This window comes from Sorex fumeus, unplaced genomic scaffold, assembly GCF_029834395.1.
Source record: "Sorex fumeus unplaced genomic scaffold, SorFum_2.1 ptg000095l, whole genome shotgun sequence".
Taxonomy (NCBI): domain Eukaryota; kingdom Metazoa; phylum Chordata; class Mammalia; order Eulipotyphla; family Soricidae; genus Sorex; species Sorex fumeus.
In genome coordinates this window covers 14,336,226-14,351,303 of record NW_026606152.1, presented here as the reverse complement: position 1 = coordinate 14,351,303, position 15,078 = coordinate 14,336,226, and the positions used below count along the sequence as shown (strand labels likewise).

The 15,078-nt window shown below is 40.4% G+C and overlaps 1 protein-coding gene across 3 annotated transcripts in view; it reads left to right on the top strand.

The window, feature by feature from the left end:
- The window catches only part of CAB39L (calcium binding protein 39 like), a 123,831-nt gene that overhangs the window by 57,556 nt on the left and 51,197 nt on the right, over positions 1–15,078 (top strand). For all 3 annotated transcript variants that reach the window (XM_056133063.1, XM_056133062.1, XM_056133064.1), the window contains one exon: positions 12,045–12,186. In XM_056133063.1, coding sequence (XP_055989038.1) covers positions 12,076–12,186 — 111 coding nt within the window. In that variant the 5' untranslated portion in view covers positions 12,045–12,075. The remainder of the gene's footprint in view (positions 1–12,044; positions 12,187–15,078) is intronic.

Sequence of the window (15,078 nt, the reverse complement as noted above, 5' to 3'; positions counted from 1 at the left end):
AGCAGCCATGAGTTCTGGAAGTTGGCTGATGAGGAAATTATCTGGGAGTGACTTATGGGTGTGACCCCATGGATCACCAGAGACTGGGAAAAGCAAGCAGAGGATCTCTGCTTCTGGGTCCTGTTGAGCCCAGAGTCCAAGGTCACAAGATTCCGCATTACCTGGGTTCCGTGGGATTTCATTCATGTGTGAGGCTCCATCTGAACGTCTGTAAAGCGGCCTGGAGCGTGGCAGCGGTTGGATAGTGGAGGTGGGCTGCAGGAGCTGGGTCCCTTGGAGCGGGGAGGGCTCTCACCTGCCTCACTCTGGGGCATCCCAAGTGAAAACAGCCTGGCACAGAGTCCCAGGTTGTGTTATGTTAGCATGTATTTAAATTATATTTGTTTTGTTTTGATGCTACACTCCCCTGTACTCAGGACTTACTCCTGGCTCTGTGTTCAGGGATCACTCCAGGTGGTGCTTTGAGGACCATATGCGGTGGTGGGGATTGAATCTGAGTTATCCACATGGAAGACAAGCACCCTGCCTGCTGTCCTACTCTCCAGCCCTAAATTATGTTCATAGTATTTGATTGTTACTTAAAAATTGATTTACTGAAACTTTCACTTTACTACTTGTAAATGAAATAAGAGACATTTTAGTTTTATGACCTTACATGTCTTAAATTTCTATCAGAAAGTCATTTAGTCCCTTCCAATTTTAGAACGATGGAATGTTATATGAACCTCCACAATCAGAAAATATACAAACCCAGAATTCTTGTAGGTGAAGATGTAACCTCAACTAAATCACTTTTGATCTCTTCTCTCCTTAATCAATTTTATTTAATAGACTGACAGTTTGTAGATACCTGGTATTACTATCCAATCATGATTTGGTTATTATATAGTGCTTATAGTGCTTATAATGAAAACCAGTGAGTTTTGAGTTTCTCCATAATTCTGTTTTGAAGAATTACCATTTGTAAAGTTCAGTGAGTTCTGACAGTAGTTTTTGAGAATGCTAACCTAGCTTCAAAACAATGTTGTAAATTGAGACTGTGAAATTCTAACATCAAGTCACCACTCATTGGCAAGTATTAATTGCTTAGGATGTAGAAAGTTTTATCTCTGACAAATGACCGGAGCTGTCAAGAGACGTTACTGCGAATCAAATGAATAAAGTGACTGGTTGTATGTCTTCCTAAATCAATTCACCAAATCAAATTTAAAATAATTTCTGTGTTACAGTAGAGCTAAAGAGCAATTCCCATTTTTCTCTTATTAAAGTTTTCATTCAGGGGACTGAAGAGATAGCACAGCGGGTAGGGCATTTGCCTTGCACGCGGCCGACCTGGGTTCGATTCCCAGCATCCCATATGGTCCCCTGAGCACCACCAGGAGTAACTCCTGAGTGCAGAGCCAAGAGTAACCCCTATGCATCGCTGAGTGTGACCCCCCCAAAAAAGTTTTCATTCAGATGTGAGTCTGACCAGGAGTCAACACAGAGGGCTGGAGCATAAGCTTTGCATACGGGAGCCCTGGGTTTGGTCCCTGGCACTTCCTGGTCATCTCACCACCACCGGGAACCACCCTGTGGTCTGAATGGAAGGGAAAAAAGCTTCCAGATGAGTGAGGGTACATTTAAAGCTTTTCTCAGGGTTTCCATTTCTATATAAATTATGTATTTTAGAAACTCTCCCTCCCTCAAGCTCTGTTTATGAAACCTATAAAAAACCAAAATCATTCTTCTTCTTTTGGTGTCTCTGCAGCAGTGCTTGGTAGGGCCAGCTGCCTGGAGGGAGGGTGCGGTCCCTGGTGCTGAGCCTGACCCTGCCGCAGCCCCGTGCAGCTACATGCTCCAGCCCTCTGCGCTAGTTGCAGCTGGCTCTTGGGCATGTGGGGATGAGAAAGAGGATGATCAGTGAGAATCCTTTTTGATACTTTATTAGCTACCAATTTTCACTCATCTCTACACAAATACGAGATATGCTTCTATCCAAACACATTCAGTTATTTCTTCTAGCTACAGTGTAAATTTTTGTTTTAAAATGAAATAGTGGTGACCAGGAGGGTATAGTAATTGTTCCCCTCGTATGAAGCTCTGTATTTGATCCTTAGTGCACAAAAGAGAGAGAGAGAGAGAGAGAGAGAAAGGGAAGGAAGGAAGGAAGGAAGGAAGGAAGGAAGGAAGGAAGGAAGGAAGGAAGGAAGGAAGGATTGGAAGATGATTTAGCATGTATTATATATTTGGTATTATATACTATATGGTATGTTTCCTAATTTACTTTGTCTGTAAAGGCAATATGAAATCACGATTGTGTAGGGGAGGGAGAAGGAGATCCTAGGGAGAGATTACAATCAGCAGAATTTTTAGCTGTATTTTTAAAAATCCTGTTTAAAAACCCAGGCATACACAATCCTTGAATGATTTCTTTGTCCCCATGGGTGTTCTTTTCTTTTCTTTTTCTTTTTTTTTAATGTCTGTAAGTTCTATTAGAAGACAGATAACAAAATGATAAATGCTGTGCTTTTCTTAAGTCTTTTATGGGGTAAGATTTAGATTAGTGTTTTTGTTTGACTACAACAAAGTACTACAACTTAATTTTAAATTAGCAAACTAAGAAATAATTTTGAAGATGTTCTCACTTGTTGATTGAAGTTAACTTACTTGAAGGGGAAGAGTCTTGTTTTTCATCTGTCTTTCTGCGTGGAACCTGGTCCTTTGATTCTACTTTCATTGATGTTTTGGGGTTTTTGTTTATTTGAGGGAAATTTATCATTTCCTAAGTGTCTGTGGGGAACCTTTGAAATTAGAGCTACTATTGAATTACTGCCATTAGAAGTTAGACATAAAGATCTGTTAAAAAAAAATATGCCAATAGCCTCCTACAGACAGGTACTTGTTCTCATTTAAAATGTCAAGGAACAGTTATGAAGCCAGTGTAGACCCCAAATGGTTTTCTCTTCTGGGTTCCCTGCCTCAGTTCCACTTCAGACACTCCCCCTGTTACTGAATCTGTTCAGATGACTCACTTCTGTGACTGACTCTGTATGATCTTTGATGGTGCTTGCACATAAATCAGGAGTATGAAGTATTTAACTGTTATTAAGAAAGGGAGTGATGCCAAAATCTACTCTAAAATCTGCAGGGCCTGAGTTCCTGTGAGCAGAGCTAACTGAATAATCATTTTGGGCCTTCTTTTCACAGTCTAAGCCAAGTCTTACTCTTCATGGAACTTCTTAGCCAAAGTAAAAGAAATCATATTTGTTTGACTAATCCTTTGAAAAAACATGATGTTCAGATAGTCCACAGATAGATCTTTAAAAAATTGGTTCTTTAGTCATTGAAATGATCATTTATGAGAAGACTTTTATTATAAACACATTTGCATGATCTATTAAACAAAGTTTGGAAAAACTAAAAATTTGAAGGGAAAAGAGGTTTAAGATCCAGAGCCAACTACTCTGAGGGTTGTTGCTATTAACTTTCTTGATTGTTTTTTCTATCTTTTTTCTCTTTTAATTTTTAAAAAACTTCCTGGCATTGTGTATTCTTCAGCGTAGTCCTGTTATTCTTTATTCTAAAAAAATTTTGATAACATTTGTATAACATTTTCAACTTATTTCATACCTTGATAAACTTTTTCATAACTATATTTGGTCAAGTCTAAGAAGTTATAAATTATTGGTTATAAATTCAAAATATACATAAAACAAAGCCTGCCCATTAGTATAAGAGCCCATCAATTATAAGATACAACTATATTTCAATAATATTAAAAATGTGTTTTAAAAACTTTGGGAACAACATATCTATCCTGTGGAATTTGGTATGTGGGCAGGTGGACGTGGCTATCAAAGAGATCTGAGTAGAAGTCATGGATAATCTTCTCCATTGCCCTTCTGGAAGATGTGATAGATCCATCAGGATGTCAGAGGGCAGTCATCTTGGTCATCTTGGTCTTGTAGTCGATCTTGTCGCAGCCATGTGACACATCATAAAACACTACCCATTTTTTTATTATTACCGCACCATATTTGTTGGGGTTCAAATATGGTTTGAACCATGGGAACACCTGCAAGGGCATTTAGAGGCCGCCCTAAAAGTCTCTATCCCTCTCAGAGAACCTGGCAAGCTACCCAGAGTATCCCGCCCACACGGCAGAGCCTGGCAAGCTATCCGTGGCATATTCGATATGCCAAAAACAGTAAAAACAATGGGCCTCATTCCCCTGACCCTGAAAGAGCTCCCAATACAGCAGCGTTAAGAAGGATGAGCAATGAGAGGCTGATAAAAATCTCAGGGCTGAACTAGGCTCCCAAAACGAAGAAGGACTAAAATTGTTGTCTGTACTTTCAATACATGTATGTTGGCATTGGAAGCATCCATCGAGGACCTGATGGTGCAAGCACGGAGGATCAAGCACGACATCATTGGTCTGACCGAAACGAGAAAACTTCGATCACATCATGCCATTTTTGACACCGGATGCAGTTTTGCCTGCCTGATGTCACTGTTGTCCCAAAATTCCAAACAGGATCGGACCACCATCTCCTTTGTGCAAAATTCTACTTCACAGAGCGGAGAGCAAGGGCTGCGAAGTTCAAGAAGAGAACTCCCAGAACGACTACCAACTGGGAGCTCGTTAGCACTATTGTGGCAACATGGGAAGGTGCCATCGTTGACGACATTGATGAAGAATACGATCAACTGGTTCAGCACCTCCATGATTATGCAAGGATTGCTGAGGGAGAGAAAGCCACAAAAAGACGCCTGTCTTTAAAAACTTTCAAGTTCCTTTGCCAATGCCATCGTGGCTGGGCACGAGCCTCAGGCAACCACAAGCTAATGTCTGAACTCCCAAAACAGTGCAGAGAAGCAATAAAGGAAGACCTTAAAGAGGGAAGAGCAGCAGTGTTGGCCAATGTGGCAGAAGCCGGGAAAAGCATTCACAACGCCCGCCTGTCCTCCATAAAGGATCTTTTAATTCAGATAATACAGCTAACAGTATTGACTTAACCATATTTCAGGAATTGGTCAGTGGATGCTTACAGGCAGCTAGAGGTACAACTTGTGAACCAGTGACACGGTCCAAGTGGCAGAGCACATACCTTCCATATTTGAGCTTTGATCCCTGGCATTGGAAAGAAAAATAGGAGTATAGCTTGTTGAAGGACTAAACAGATATACACATCTTGTGATTTTTTTTTTTTTTTTGTGATGTTGTTGTCTTCTTTAGCTTTGGAGCTAGAGCCAGCTGGTGCTCAGGGTTTTTCTACATGAAAGCTAGGAGTATGTGTATTATTATCATGTATTTGACTAATTTTCTCAATTCATATTAATGCCAGACTTTTCTCCCTTCAGTTTTTTTTTTTTTAATTTTGCTTCCTTTTCCTTTGGTTGTTGCAGTGAGGGTTGCACGCTGTTGGTCTGTGGATGCTTACATGCAGTGCTTGAGGTGCTTGCAGTATTTGCTGGTGCTCACACATTTCTCTTGTGATGCTCCTGCACATTTTGGTTGCAGTGCTCATTGTGTTAGGAAGCCCAGGGTTCTCTGGCCCTTAGCTTCAGTAGAAGTTGACTTGAGGCCAAGTAAAATCCAGATGACTTTTATTGAAAGCTTCTGCCTGAGCCAAAAGGAGGCAGCATGGGCAGCATACTTAGTTTTCTAGAGAGCTTCCTACAGCAAGAGTTTGTTTTTGTTGTTGTTGTTTTGTTTTGTTTTGTTTTGGAGGCCTCACCCAGCAGTGCTCAGGTGTTACTACTGGCTCTCCACTCTGGAATCATTCCTGGCAGATTCGGGGTACCATCTGAGGTACTGTGGGTTGGCTGAGTACAAGGCAAACGCCATACCCCTATACTGTTTTTCCATTCTGAGCAGTAGCAAAGTTTTATGCTCAGGAGCCACTCTTGGCTCAGTGCTCAGGAGCCATATGTGGTGCTGGAGATTGAATTGAGGTGGTCTCAGGTTCTGTCACTCCCCCAGCATGCCTTTTTGACAGGTACATTTTTGAAATTTAATTGTTGAAGTTATTTCCTGCTTTCAGTGTTGTTGGTTCAGATCTGCTGCCATCTAGCCCATCCCATGTGCCTGAGGCCTGCCCCCTGCCCATCCCACCTCCTGTCTGCCTCTGCCTTCTCCTTTCTCCATCTCCTTTTTTCCCCATAAGCAATCTGATCCACACTGTGAAGGGCTTTTCTCAGCAGTGTGTTTCAGGGTGTGGCTCCAAGCACAGCCCTGATTCTTTTTTTTTTTCTTTTTGGGTCATACCTGGCGATGCACAGGGGTTACTCCTGGCTCTGCACTCAGAAGTTACTCCTGGCGGTGCTCAGGGGACCATATGGGATGCTGGGAATCGAACCTGGGTCGGCTGTGTTTGTAAGGCAAACGCCCTACCCGCTGTTCTGTCTCTCTCTCCAGTCCCAACAGCCCTGGTTCCTGCCCTCCCTCACTTCAGCTGGAGAGTTCCCACATGCTTGCCATACAGTGGGATCGCACACTCTTTGTTGTGATGCTGGGGATCATATATGGTAGTGCCACTGGCTTCACACTGGGTTTACGGGGCAGTGCTGGGAGTGATTGGCAGGCGCAGCACCAAGGAGCCCCTCCCCCACCTCCACCCCCGAGTGTTCTCATGGACATAATTTCATTGTCAGTGAATTTTTTTTCTAGTTCTACTCTGCTCTGTGTATCTCTAACTTTTTCTCTGATTTGGTTCTTACAGATTTTGTGTTCCACATCCATTGCATGGTGTTCTTATGGCCTAGTCTTCAAATTACTAATTGTTTTTCGATTCCCTGCCATTCTGTTATTCGGATGTTGTTTTGTTTTCAATTTAATCAAACATGCTTTTAGTTCTAGGGATGTTTTCTCATTTACTGTTTACTTTCTCACAAAAGTCTTTTCTTATTTTATGTATATGATTGCAGTGGTAATATAAATATATTTTTCTAGTTTTTCATTTTAATGCCTTTGCATACCCCATATCTCCCAATGTATTTGCTATTTGTTTCTCTTTATACTTCTATTTAAATAGTTGATTTTCATTACATGTCTCTGGAGTTTTGATTGTAATTTCTTTTAATGAGCAAGAGATTAATATTAGTAGCTGGTATATCTTCTTTTCAACTACCTAAAAAAATGGGAAGTGTGAAAAACAGAAAATTTACATAAAAAGCAAGTTTTAAAGGCCAGTTCATATATGAAGATGTGTTCATTCTTGTTAGGAATTTGTGAAATCGGAGTTAAAATAATGAGATAACCTTTCATAAATGCAACTAGGATTCATACACTGCAGTGAGAGTATAAATTGTTATAGGTAACTTGGGAAAGTAATGTGGCTGTGTATAGAAAAGATTAGTGTATTGTTTCTTTCCTTTGAATCCACTTGAGAGAGCTATGTATCAAAGTTTTGTAACCCATTGGCTGGTAGCACTGTAGCACTGCACTGTCCTCCAGTTGTTCATCGGTTTGCTCAAGCGGGCCCAGTAACGTCTCCATTGTGAGACTTGTTGTTACTGTGTTTGGCATATCGAATACGTCACAGGGAGCTTGCCAGGCTTTGCTGTGCGGGTGAGATGCTCTCGGTAGCTTGCAGGGCTCTCTGAGAGGGCAGAGGATTTGAACCTGGCTCAGCAAGGCAAACGCCCTACCACTGTGCTATTATTGCTTCAGCCCACTAGCAGGTAGTGAAATAAATTTAAGAAACAATGATTAACACCCCCCCTTTTATTGATGTGTGTTAGTTCCCATTATTGAATAATCAACACCCCCTCCTTTTTTTCCCAAATGATGTAAACTAGAACAGATTGACTAGAATGGAAAATACCCAGAGGGCAAGTATTGTTCAATGAAGTAATTACATGACCATTTATACATTCCTTTGTTCTGGATCACCAGGTGTTAAAAAAGAAAGAAAAATAAAACCAGTGCCCCAGAGAAATTCTCATACAAATAATAGAGTCAAACATTTAGATACTCTGTAGTAGGTAAAGTGAATCAACTAGAGATTTCTGTATTAACATCTGTAAATCTCATAAACATGGTGCTAGGGTGTGGAGGAATTGATGGTATTACAATATCTGTAAATCTTTATTTTCTGATAGTATCATTTGACATAGTAAAAATGTGGAAGCATGTCTATGAAAGACAGGGAATAAATCCTGTGAGCAGGACTGGGGTCATCAGGGCGGAGTAGGAAGCAAGTCCTTCTGTTGCTTTCTTGCTTATTCATTAACTGGGGATCCTGCCACGTAGTGATCAGCGGTCATCAGGACCATGCTTGGTAGTGTTTGGGGGATCTGACCTGGAGCCTCGAGCATGCTAGCCCTCTAGTCACCGAGCTGTGTGCCTGGCTCTTGGGGTTGCTGTGGAGGGTTGAGAGTAATTAATTGAACCTGAGGTGCTGCATTGTACTCTGTTGCTTCATCCGTATTTCCAGACTTTTGTGTAGAATACCCGGAAGAAGCAGTCCTGCAGAGCATTTGGATTAACTTGACTGTTACAGTGCATTTATGATCTGCTTGCTGTAGCTTCGGGAGGAGTCATCGCCCTCTCCAGGGTCAGGCTCCAGGGTCATGCTCCACCCTCCAGGGTGAGGTGGGGTGAGTGAGCTGACTCAGAAACTTCTGCCCTTAGGAGAAACACACTAAAGAACTGCCAGAGATTTATTTTTTCCTTTTCTAACTCAATTCATTCTACTTCTGTCAGTATTTCTTTCATTCCTCTTTGCCCAGAGATTGGGAGTGGGGGCTGATGGAGGTGGGGGCGGGGGGAGAGGCAGTTTCCTTTTTTAACTGCAGTTGAAGTTTTCTTTGTTTTCTTCCTATATGAATGAATTCTGTGATTGTTGATTCTCAGCCTCCCCCGAGGTCTGCCAACAATAGTAGGCTTCCTTTCAAGAATGATTTTGGATTTTCAGCATTTTGCCCCACAGTTAAGGAATTGATTCCATCTCAACTGTTTGTAAGATATTTGAGTAAGTGTAGACATCTAGACCCCCATAAATATGTTGACTAGAAATTTACTTGTAAGGCTCTTCTCTGCTTTCCCTCTCAGAACTTGATTTTTCTTCATGGTCTTATGTTTTATGAAAGTCAAAAAAAAAAACTTGATTTTTTTTTTTAATCCTTTGGTTGTTGTGAAGGTCATTTTGCAGGAATGTCCTTTGAGAGAGGAATGTTGCTTTTAAAAGCCACAAGATATATTGAATTTGGGACTCATTTTAATTTCCATAGAAAAGTTGTTTGGAAGACCACACTTAGATTTTTTTTTTTCTGTTCAAGCTGCTATCTCTGCTGCTATTTCAGAATGAAGACATTATGCATAGGTTTTCTAAAAATTCCTGAATTGTTGTAGATATTGAGACAAGGTACTTGGTATTATAGAAACTGAAGGGTTAAAACAGAAATATATGTATTTATGTGACATCTGGTCTAGTGCTTCAGTGTAGAATTGCATCTTATTCCATTATTCATGAATTATATAAAGCTGTTGTCCCTTTTAGGAAGTTTAGGAAGCAGGTAAGTGGCTATTTTTCTTAATGAAATAATTTCTTTCCCCACTCTTTTTTGTTGTGGGCCTTTGATTACGAAAATTATGTTTTAAATAGATGAACTAAAATAAAAGCAAAGTGTATATGAATCATGCCGCGGGGCCCCCCCCCACCCACACACACACACACACAAAATGCGGTGTCTTTGATTGTTGCTTCTCTGTTTTCAGTTCCTTTTGATTTGGTGATTGACTTCCTCTTCCTGCCCTGGTTGCTGTAGTGGGGCTTTTTTGCAGGATGTCGCTCATCTTATCTCAGTATATTATGTATTTTGTTCTCTCCTCTCTTTCTTTCTCCATCATCTTAATTTCATTATTTAATTTCTCTATTTGACCTTTGCTGGCATCTAAAAATTGTATATCTATTTCTACCATTGTATTGGTATGTTCATTTCGCATTCCCTAATTCAATGCTGAGCACACTATCGGTTCTCAGTGAATATTTTTGAAATGAAATTCTGTAGGTTGACTCAACTTTCAGTTACCCCCAGTGAATTTTCTATGGGGCCATTTCTGCCCACTGACAGTTTGAATTACTATTCTGCATTGGCACATGTGTATATGTGTCGTGTTTTTCATTTTTATTTTTTAACTCAGCAAGCACTATTTTTGTTTGTCCTGCCTTCTTTCATTCTTCCCCCTTTCTCTCCCCTAGTCCTCCCCTCTTTCCTATCATCATCATCATCATCATCATTATTATTATTATTACTATTATTCAATAGAGCCTTATTGTTTACTCTTCTTACTTAGACTTGAGTGGAAAGTGACAGGAGGGCGAGGTTTGTCCCTGAACTGCTTCCAGCACCCACACTGGTTGGTGGACTGGCTTTCAGCATCTGCCCAGTGTCAGTCACATGAACTTGCCAAGGCATCTTCTTCTCCTGCCCTTCCGTATGCATTGTAGAAGTATGACGTATATATTTTTAAACTTACATGATAATAAACTTTACAGAATACATTTATATACATTCATGAGGAAATATACAGAATATATTACCTCAAGTACATATTTCAGTACAAATAGAACATTGATACCCATGTTTGGCTTTATTTGTTCCCTGTAAGTAGATAATTTCAGAAAAAGAAGAATTAATACTTCTTTTCCTTGCTCTCCTTATTTCTTCAGTGAGTAGAGCAACTAAATATTTGAAGAGTAGATAAAGAACAGATTCTAAATAATTTTACAGTGCAGTTTTGTGATTGAAATGGGGTAGTATATTGTAAGTATTGTAGTAACACAGTATAGGAGTCTAGTCGCATTTTTTTGGTTTTATTTTGTTACTATCATCATCACTCTTTTCAATATCTGCTTTTCTTTTTTCCTCTTATATAATATTTGTATCTCTCTTATACAAAATATTTTTTTAAAAAATTGATTTATTTATTTATTGAATCACCATGGGAAAGGTTACAAAGCTTTCAGGTTTAGGTCTCAGTCATGCAAATATCAAGCACATTTCCCTTTACCAAAACTTATTTTTTACCATGAAGAACCCCAATAAAACCCCACCCCCCACCCCTCCCAGTCCCTGTGGGGCAGATGAATTCTAGTTAACACTCTATCTGCTTTGATTAGATTCATTGTTTCAATAAAAGATTCACCACTATTATTTAGAGCTTACCCCCCCCCCCCCCCCCCGAATCAGACATGCTGAGAAAGCATTGTGAAGTGATTTGCTTTCTACAGCTGGGTTCAAGAATTATTTGTTGGTTTTGGTTTTCTGCTATTTTACTTATTGACCCTGGAAGTATTTCTACTGAAAGTCAGATAGTTAAGACACAAGGCTCCCATGCGGCCGCCATCTTTCTTTCCAGAGAGGAGAAGGCGACTGGGGCAACACCCTTTCCCCTCCGGACAGACCTTATGGCCTGGATTAACGCCTAGTCCGTTCACTTTTCTGCTCCAAGCTGCCGGGTTCTGCATTAAGTCCTTGTGCTTCTGGGGCCATGGCCATGCTGGAGAGCCGCTCACGGGGGGCAACTGGTGACCTCGGTAGGGCGTGAAGGATGGACCGGAACGCCCCCCTTCCCATGAGGTTTTAGTCGCCCCCACACCCCCGGCTCATACCTGCTGTCCACAAGGCTCCCATGCGGCCGCCATCTTTCTATACAAAACATTTTAAACTTCAAGTAAAACTTTTAGCAAATTTTAATATCTATTTTTTAAAAATCTCAATGTGGGCAGTCTGGTGACGTGGCTCAGTGGTAAAATGCATACCTTTCATTCAGGAGACCTGGGTTTGACCCCCAACAGCACACGAAATAGATTATACATGTATTTTTTTTATTGAATCACTGTGAGATAATTATAAAAGTTGTTAATGATTGGGTTTCAGTCATACAATATACGTGTATTTTTAAATATTTAAATTTTATATAACACTTGATAAAACTTATTTTAGTTTCATTGATTTAAATGTTTTAAATGGCTAAATTGAGGTTAAAAGTGTTCAATACTACATTTTATAACAGTTTAATCACATTGACCTAAATTTATGTTTGTTTTTAGCATTCCATATTGGAAGAAGAGATCACTATAGATGAAGAAAATGCCTTTGTTTAGTAAATCCCAGAAAAATCCAGCAGAAATTGTGAAAACTCTGAAAGATAATATGGCCATTTTGGAAAAACAAGACAAAAAGACAGACAAGGTATGAGCTAAAACAATAGCATTATTATTAAAATACATATATTTTAAGACCAAAACCAATGTAAAAGCTTGACAAAGAACTTTAAATATGGTTTGTGGTGTACACATAGGGTCTCTGTAAATACATTTAAAGTTACTCCAGTCTTCTGTAAGTGTAATTCTGTCTGTTGTCTTAAATTCTTAGGTCTGCTCACTCTGACCAAACTTGGACCTCTAGACAGCTCAGAATCTCTAAGGGGTTATGCTGATACTCGATCTTAGATTTGTAGGAAGTGGAAAAAGTTTTTAAGAATCAGCTAATATTTTCTTCTACAGTGCAATTTAATTTTAACACTGACTACAGGACCTACTAAAGAGGAATTTGGGGTTTTTTTTTTTTTTAGCTATTTCTGCAAAGGGATGTTGAATCCTACATTTTCAATTTACCTCCAAGTGACTATTTTATTGAAAGAGACAAGAGTCCTATAAAATAGAGGCCCCTGAGTTGAAACTATCCATCTGTCCCAGTGGATATAATATGATCTCGTGTTCTTATTTGGAAGTAGAAATGTGATTTTTCTTCTACATCTTATAATAGATGTAGAAATATGTTCTTAAACTTTTATTTTGAGGTACCATGATTTTCAGCTGTGTCCATTCTAGATTTTCATGCATACAATGTTATAGCACCGATCTCACCACCATTGTCAACTTCCATCCACCAGTGTCCCCAGGTCCCCATTCCCTGGCAGCCTCCTTCAGTTAAAAAAAAAAATGGTATTAAGGTACCGTGATTCACAGTTCTTCATTGTTGAGTTTCAAGCATACAGTGCTCCGACACGGTCCCATCATCAGTATCGAATTCCCTCCACCAATTCCCATGTTCCCCCCCACCCCCCAACCTGCCTCCTTGGCAGGCACACTTTTCAGGTTGGTTGTTGTAGTTTGGAATCTCCTGCTTTCGGCGTGGGTTCTGATATACAGTTGGTTCACATGTACAGATATACCACAGTTCTACCCCACCAATGTGCCTGATGCCACTGCCCTTGTTACCTCCTATCCATCTCTTATTCCCCAGCCCCCCCCCCAATTTGTATTTAGTACTAGGAGTAAACTAGGATGCATTTCAAGAATGTTCATAGTATATTTGTTTGTAATAATCCCTCAGTGTAAACCCAAATGTCCCCCCAATGGCAGAGGCGATAAAGCATTTGTTGTCCATCTATCAGTGGAAGTTAAACAGCTGGTACCTAAAAAATAGATAAAATTTAAAAATTATTTTTAATTTGAGTGGAGGGGGCACCCAGCAATCCTTCAGGCACTGCTAGGTGTGGCCTAAAAGCAGCAGCATGGGTAAATCAAGGTGCAATATTGAGTTTTGGAAAAGGGTACTGGTGTTCTATTTCAAAATTAGTAAAACTAAATGATGTTGCTTTGGAAGGCAAAAGTACAAAAGAAAAATAGAGGGACCAGAGTGCTAGTACAGAGGGCGAGCCGTTTGCCTTGCATGTGGCTGACGTGGAATTGATTCCTTGCGCCTCATATTGTTTTTTGACCACTGCTAGGAAGGGATCCCTAAGCACAGAGCCAGTGGTAAGCCCTGAGCATCACCTAGTGTGGCCCCCAAACAAACAAAAAAACAAAACTATTGTCAACAAAATTTTAAAAGAATTTACTATGGGGACTGGAGTGATAGTACAGAGGTTAAGGCATGTGCTAACCTGGATGTAGGATCCCCAGCATCCTACATGGTCCCCTGAGCACCACCAGAAGGGACCCCTGAGTACAGAGCTGGGAGGAAGCCTTTAGCAAAATGAGGTGTGCCCCTCACTCCCCATCCCCCCAGGTTTTTTTTTTTTTTTAACTTTTAATGACCCAGAGAATCCAAGTGACTTCTTGAATGATGTTTCCTTGCATCCTGGTGCATTGTGTGAGAGTATCTCTTGAGTTTATACCTAGGAATAAAATATCAGAGTATTAATACAGGCACATTTTCATATATTACAAATAGTAGTACTAAACTGGTTTCCCAAACAGACGCCAATTTATTCTCTTGTAGTTTATACACAATTTGTATTCCGTGAAAACAATGTCCCCTTCTCTATTTTCCTCCCCTTCCTTTTCCTCTTCCTCTTCCCTTTTCTTCTTCCTCTTTGTTTCCTTTCTTCCTCTAATCTTCTCCCCTCCTCTCTTTTCCTCTCCTTCCTTTTCTCTTCTCTCCTCCTCTCTTCCTCATGCTTCTGCTTTCTCTCCTCCCTCTCTTCCCCTCTAGTCTTTTTCTCCTGTTCCCCACACGCTGCCAACTGTGTTTTTGTAATGAGTCCCTAACATTTTTAAAAAGAAAAAAAGAAAACATCCACTTGATACTTCATTGTTTCTGTGTCTTTTTCTTTCTTATTTTTCTTTTTAGGGCAGTATTCTTTGGCCATTTATAAACTGAGCCTAAGAAATGTTTCTTTGTTGATAATCTTACTTTTTTATTTTTTTAAATTTTTTTATTAGTGAAACACCATGAGGTACAGTTGTAGACTTACAAACTTTCGTGCTTGGGTTTCAGTTGTACAATGATCAAGTACCCACCCCTCCACCAGTGCCCATTCTCCACCACCAATGATCCTAGTAGCCCTCCCACCCACCCCCCCCATCCCACCTCTGTGGCAGGGCATTCCCTTTTGCTCACTCTTTCCTTCAGGGTCTCGTAGTTTGCAGTAGAGGTATTGAGTGGCCATCGTGTTCGGTCTATAGTCTACTTTCAGCACTCATCTGGCATCCCGAGCGAGTCCTCCAAACATCCTTTACTTGGTGTTCCCTTCTTTATCCAAGCTGCCTTTTCCCCCAGCAAGTGCTGCCCGCTTCCAAGCCCTGGAGCAGACCTCCTGGTACTTATCTCAACTATTCTTGGGTGTTCAGATAG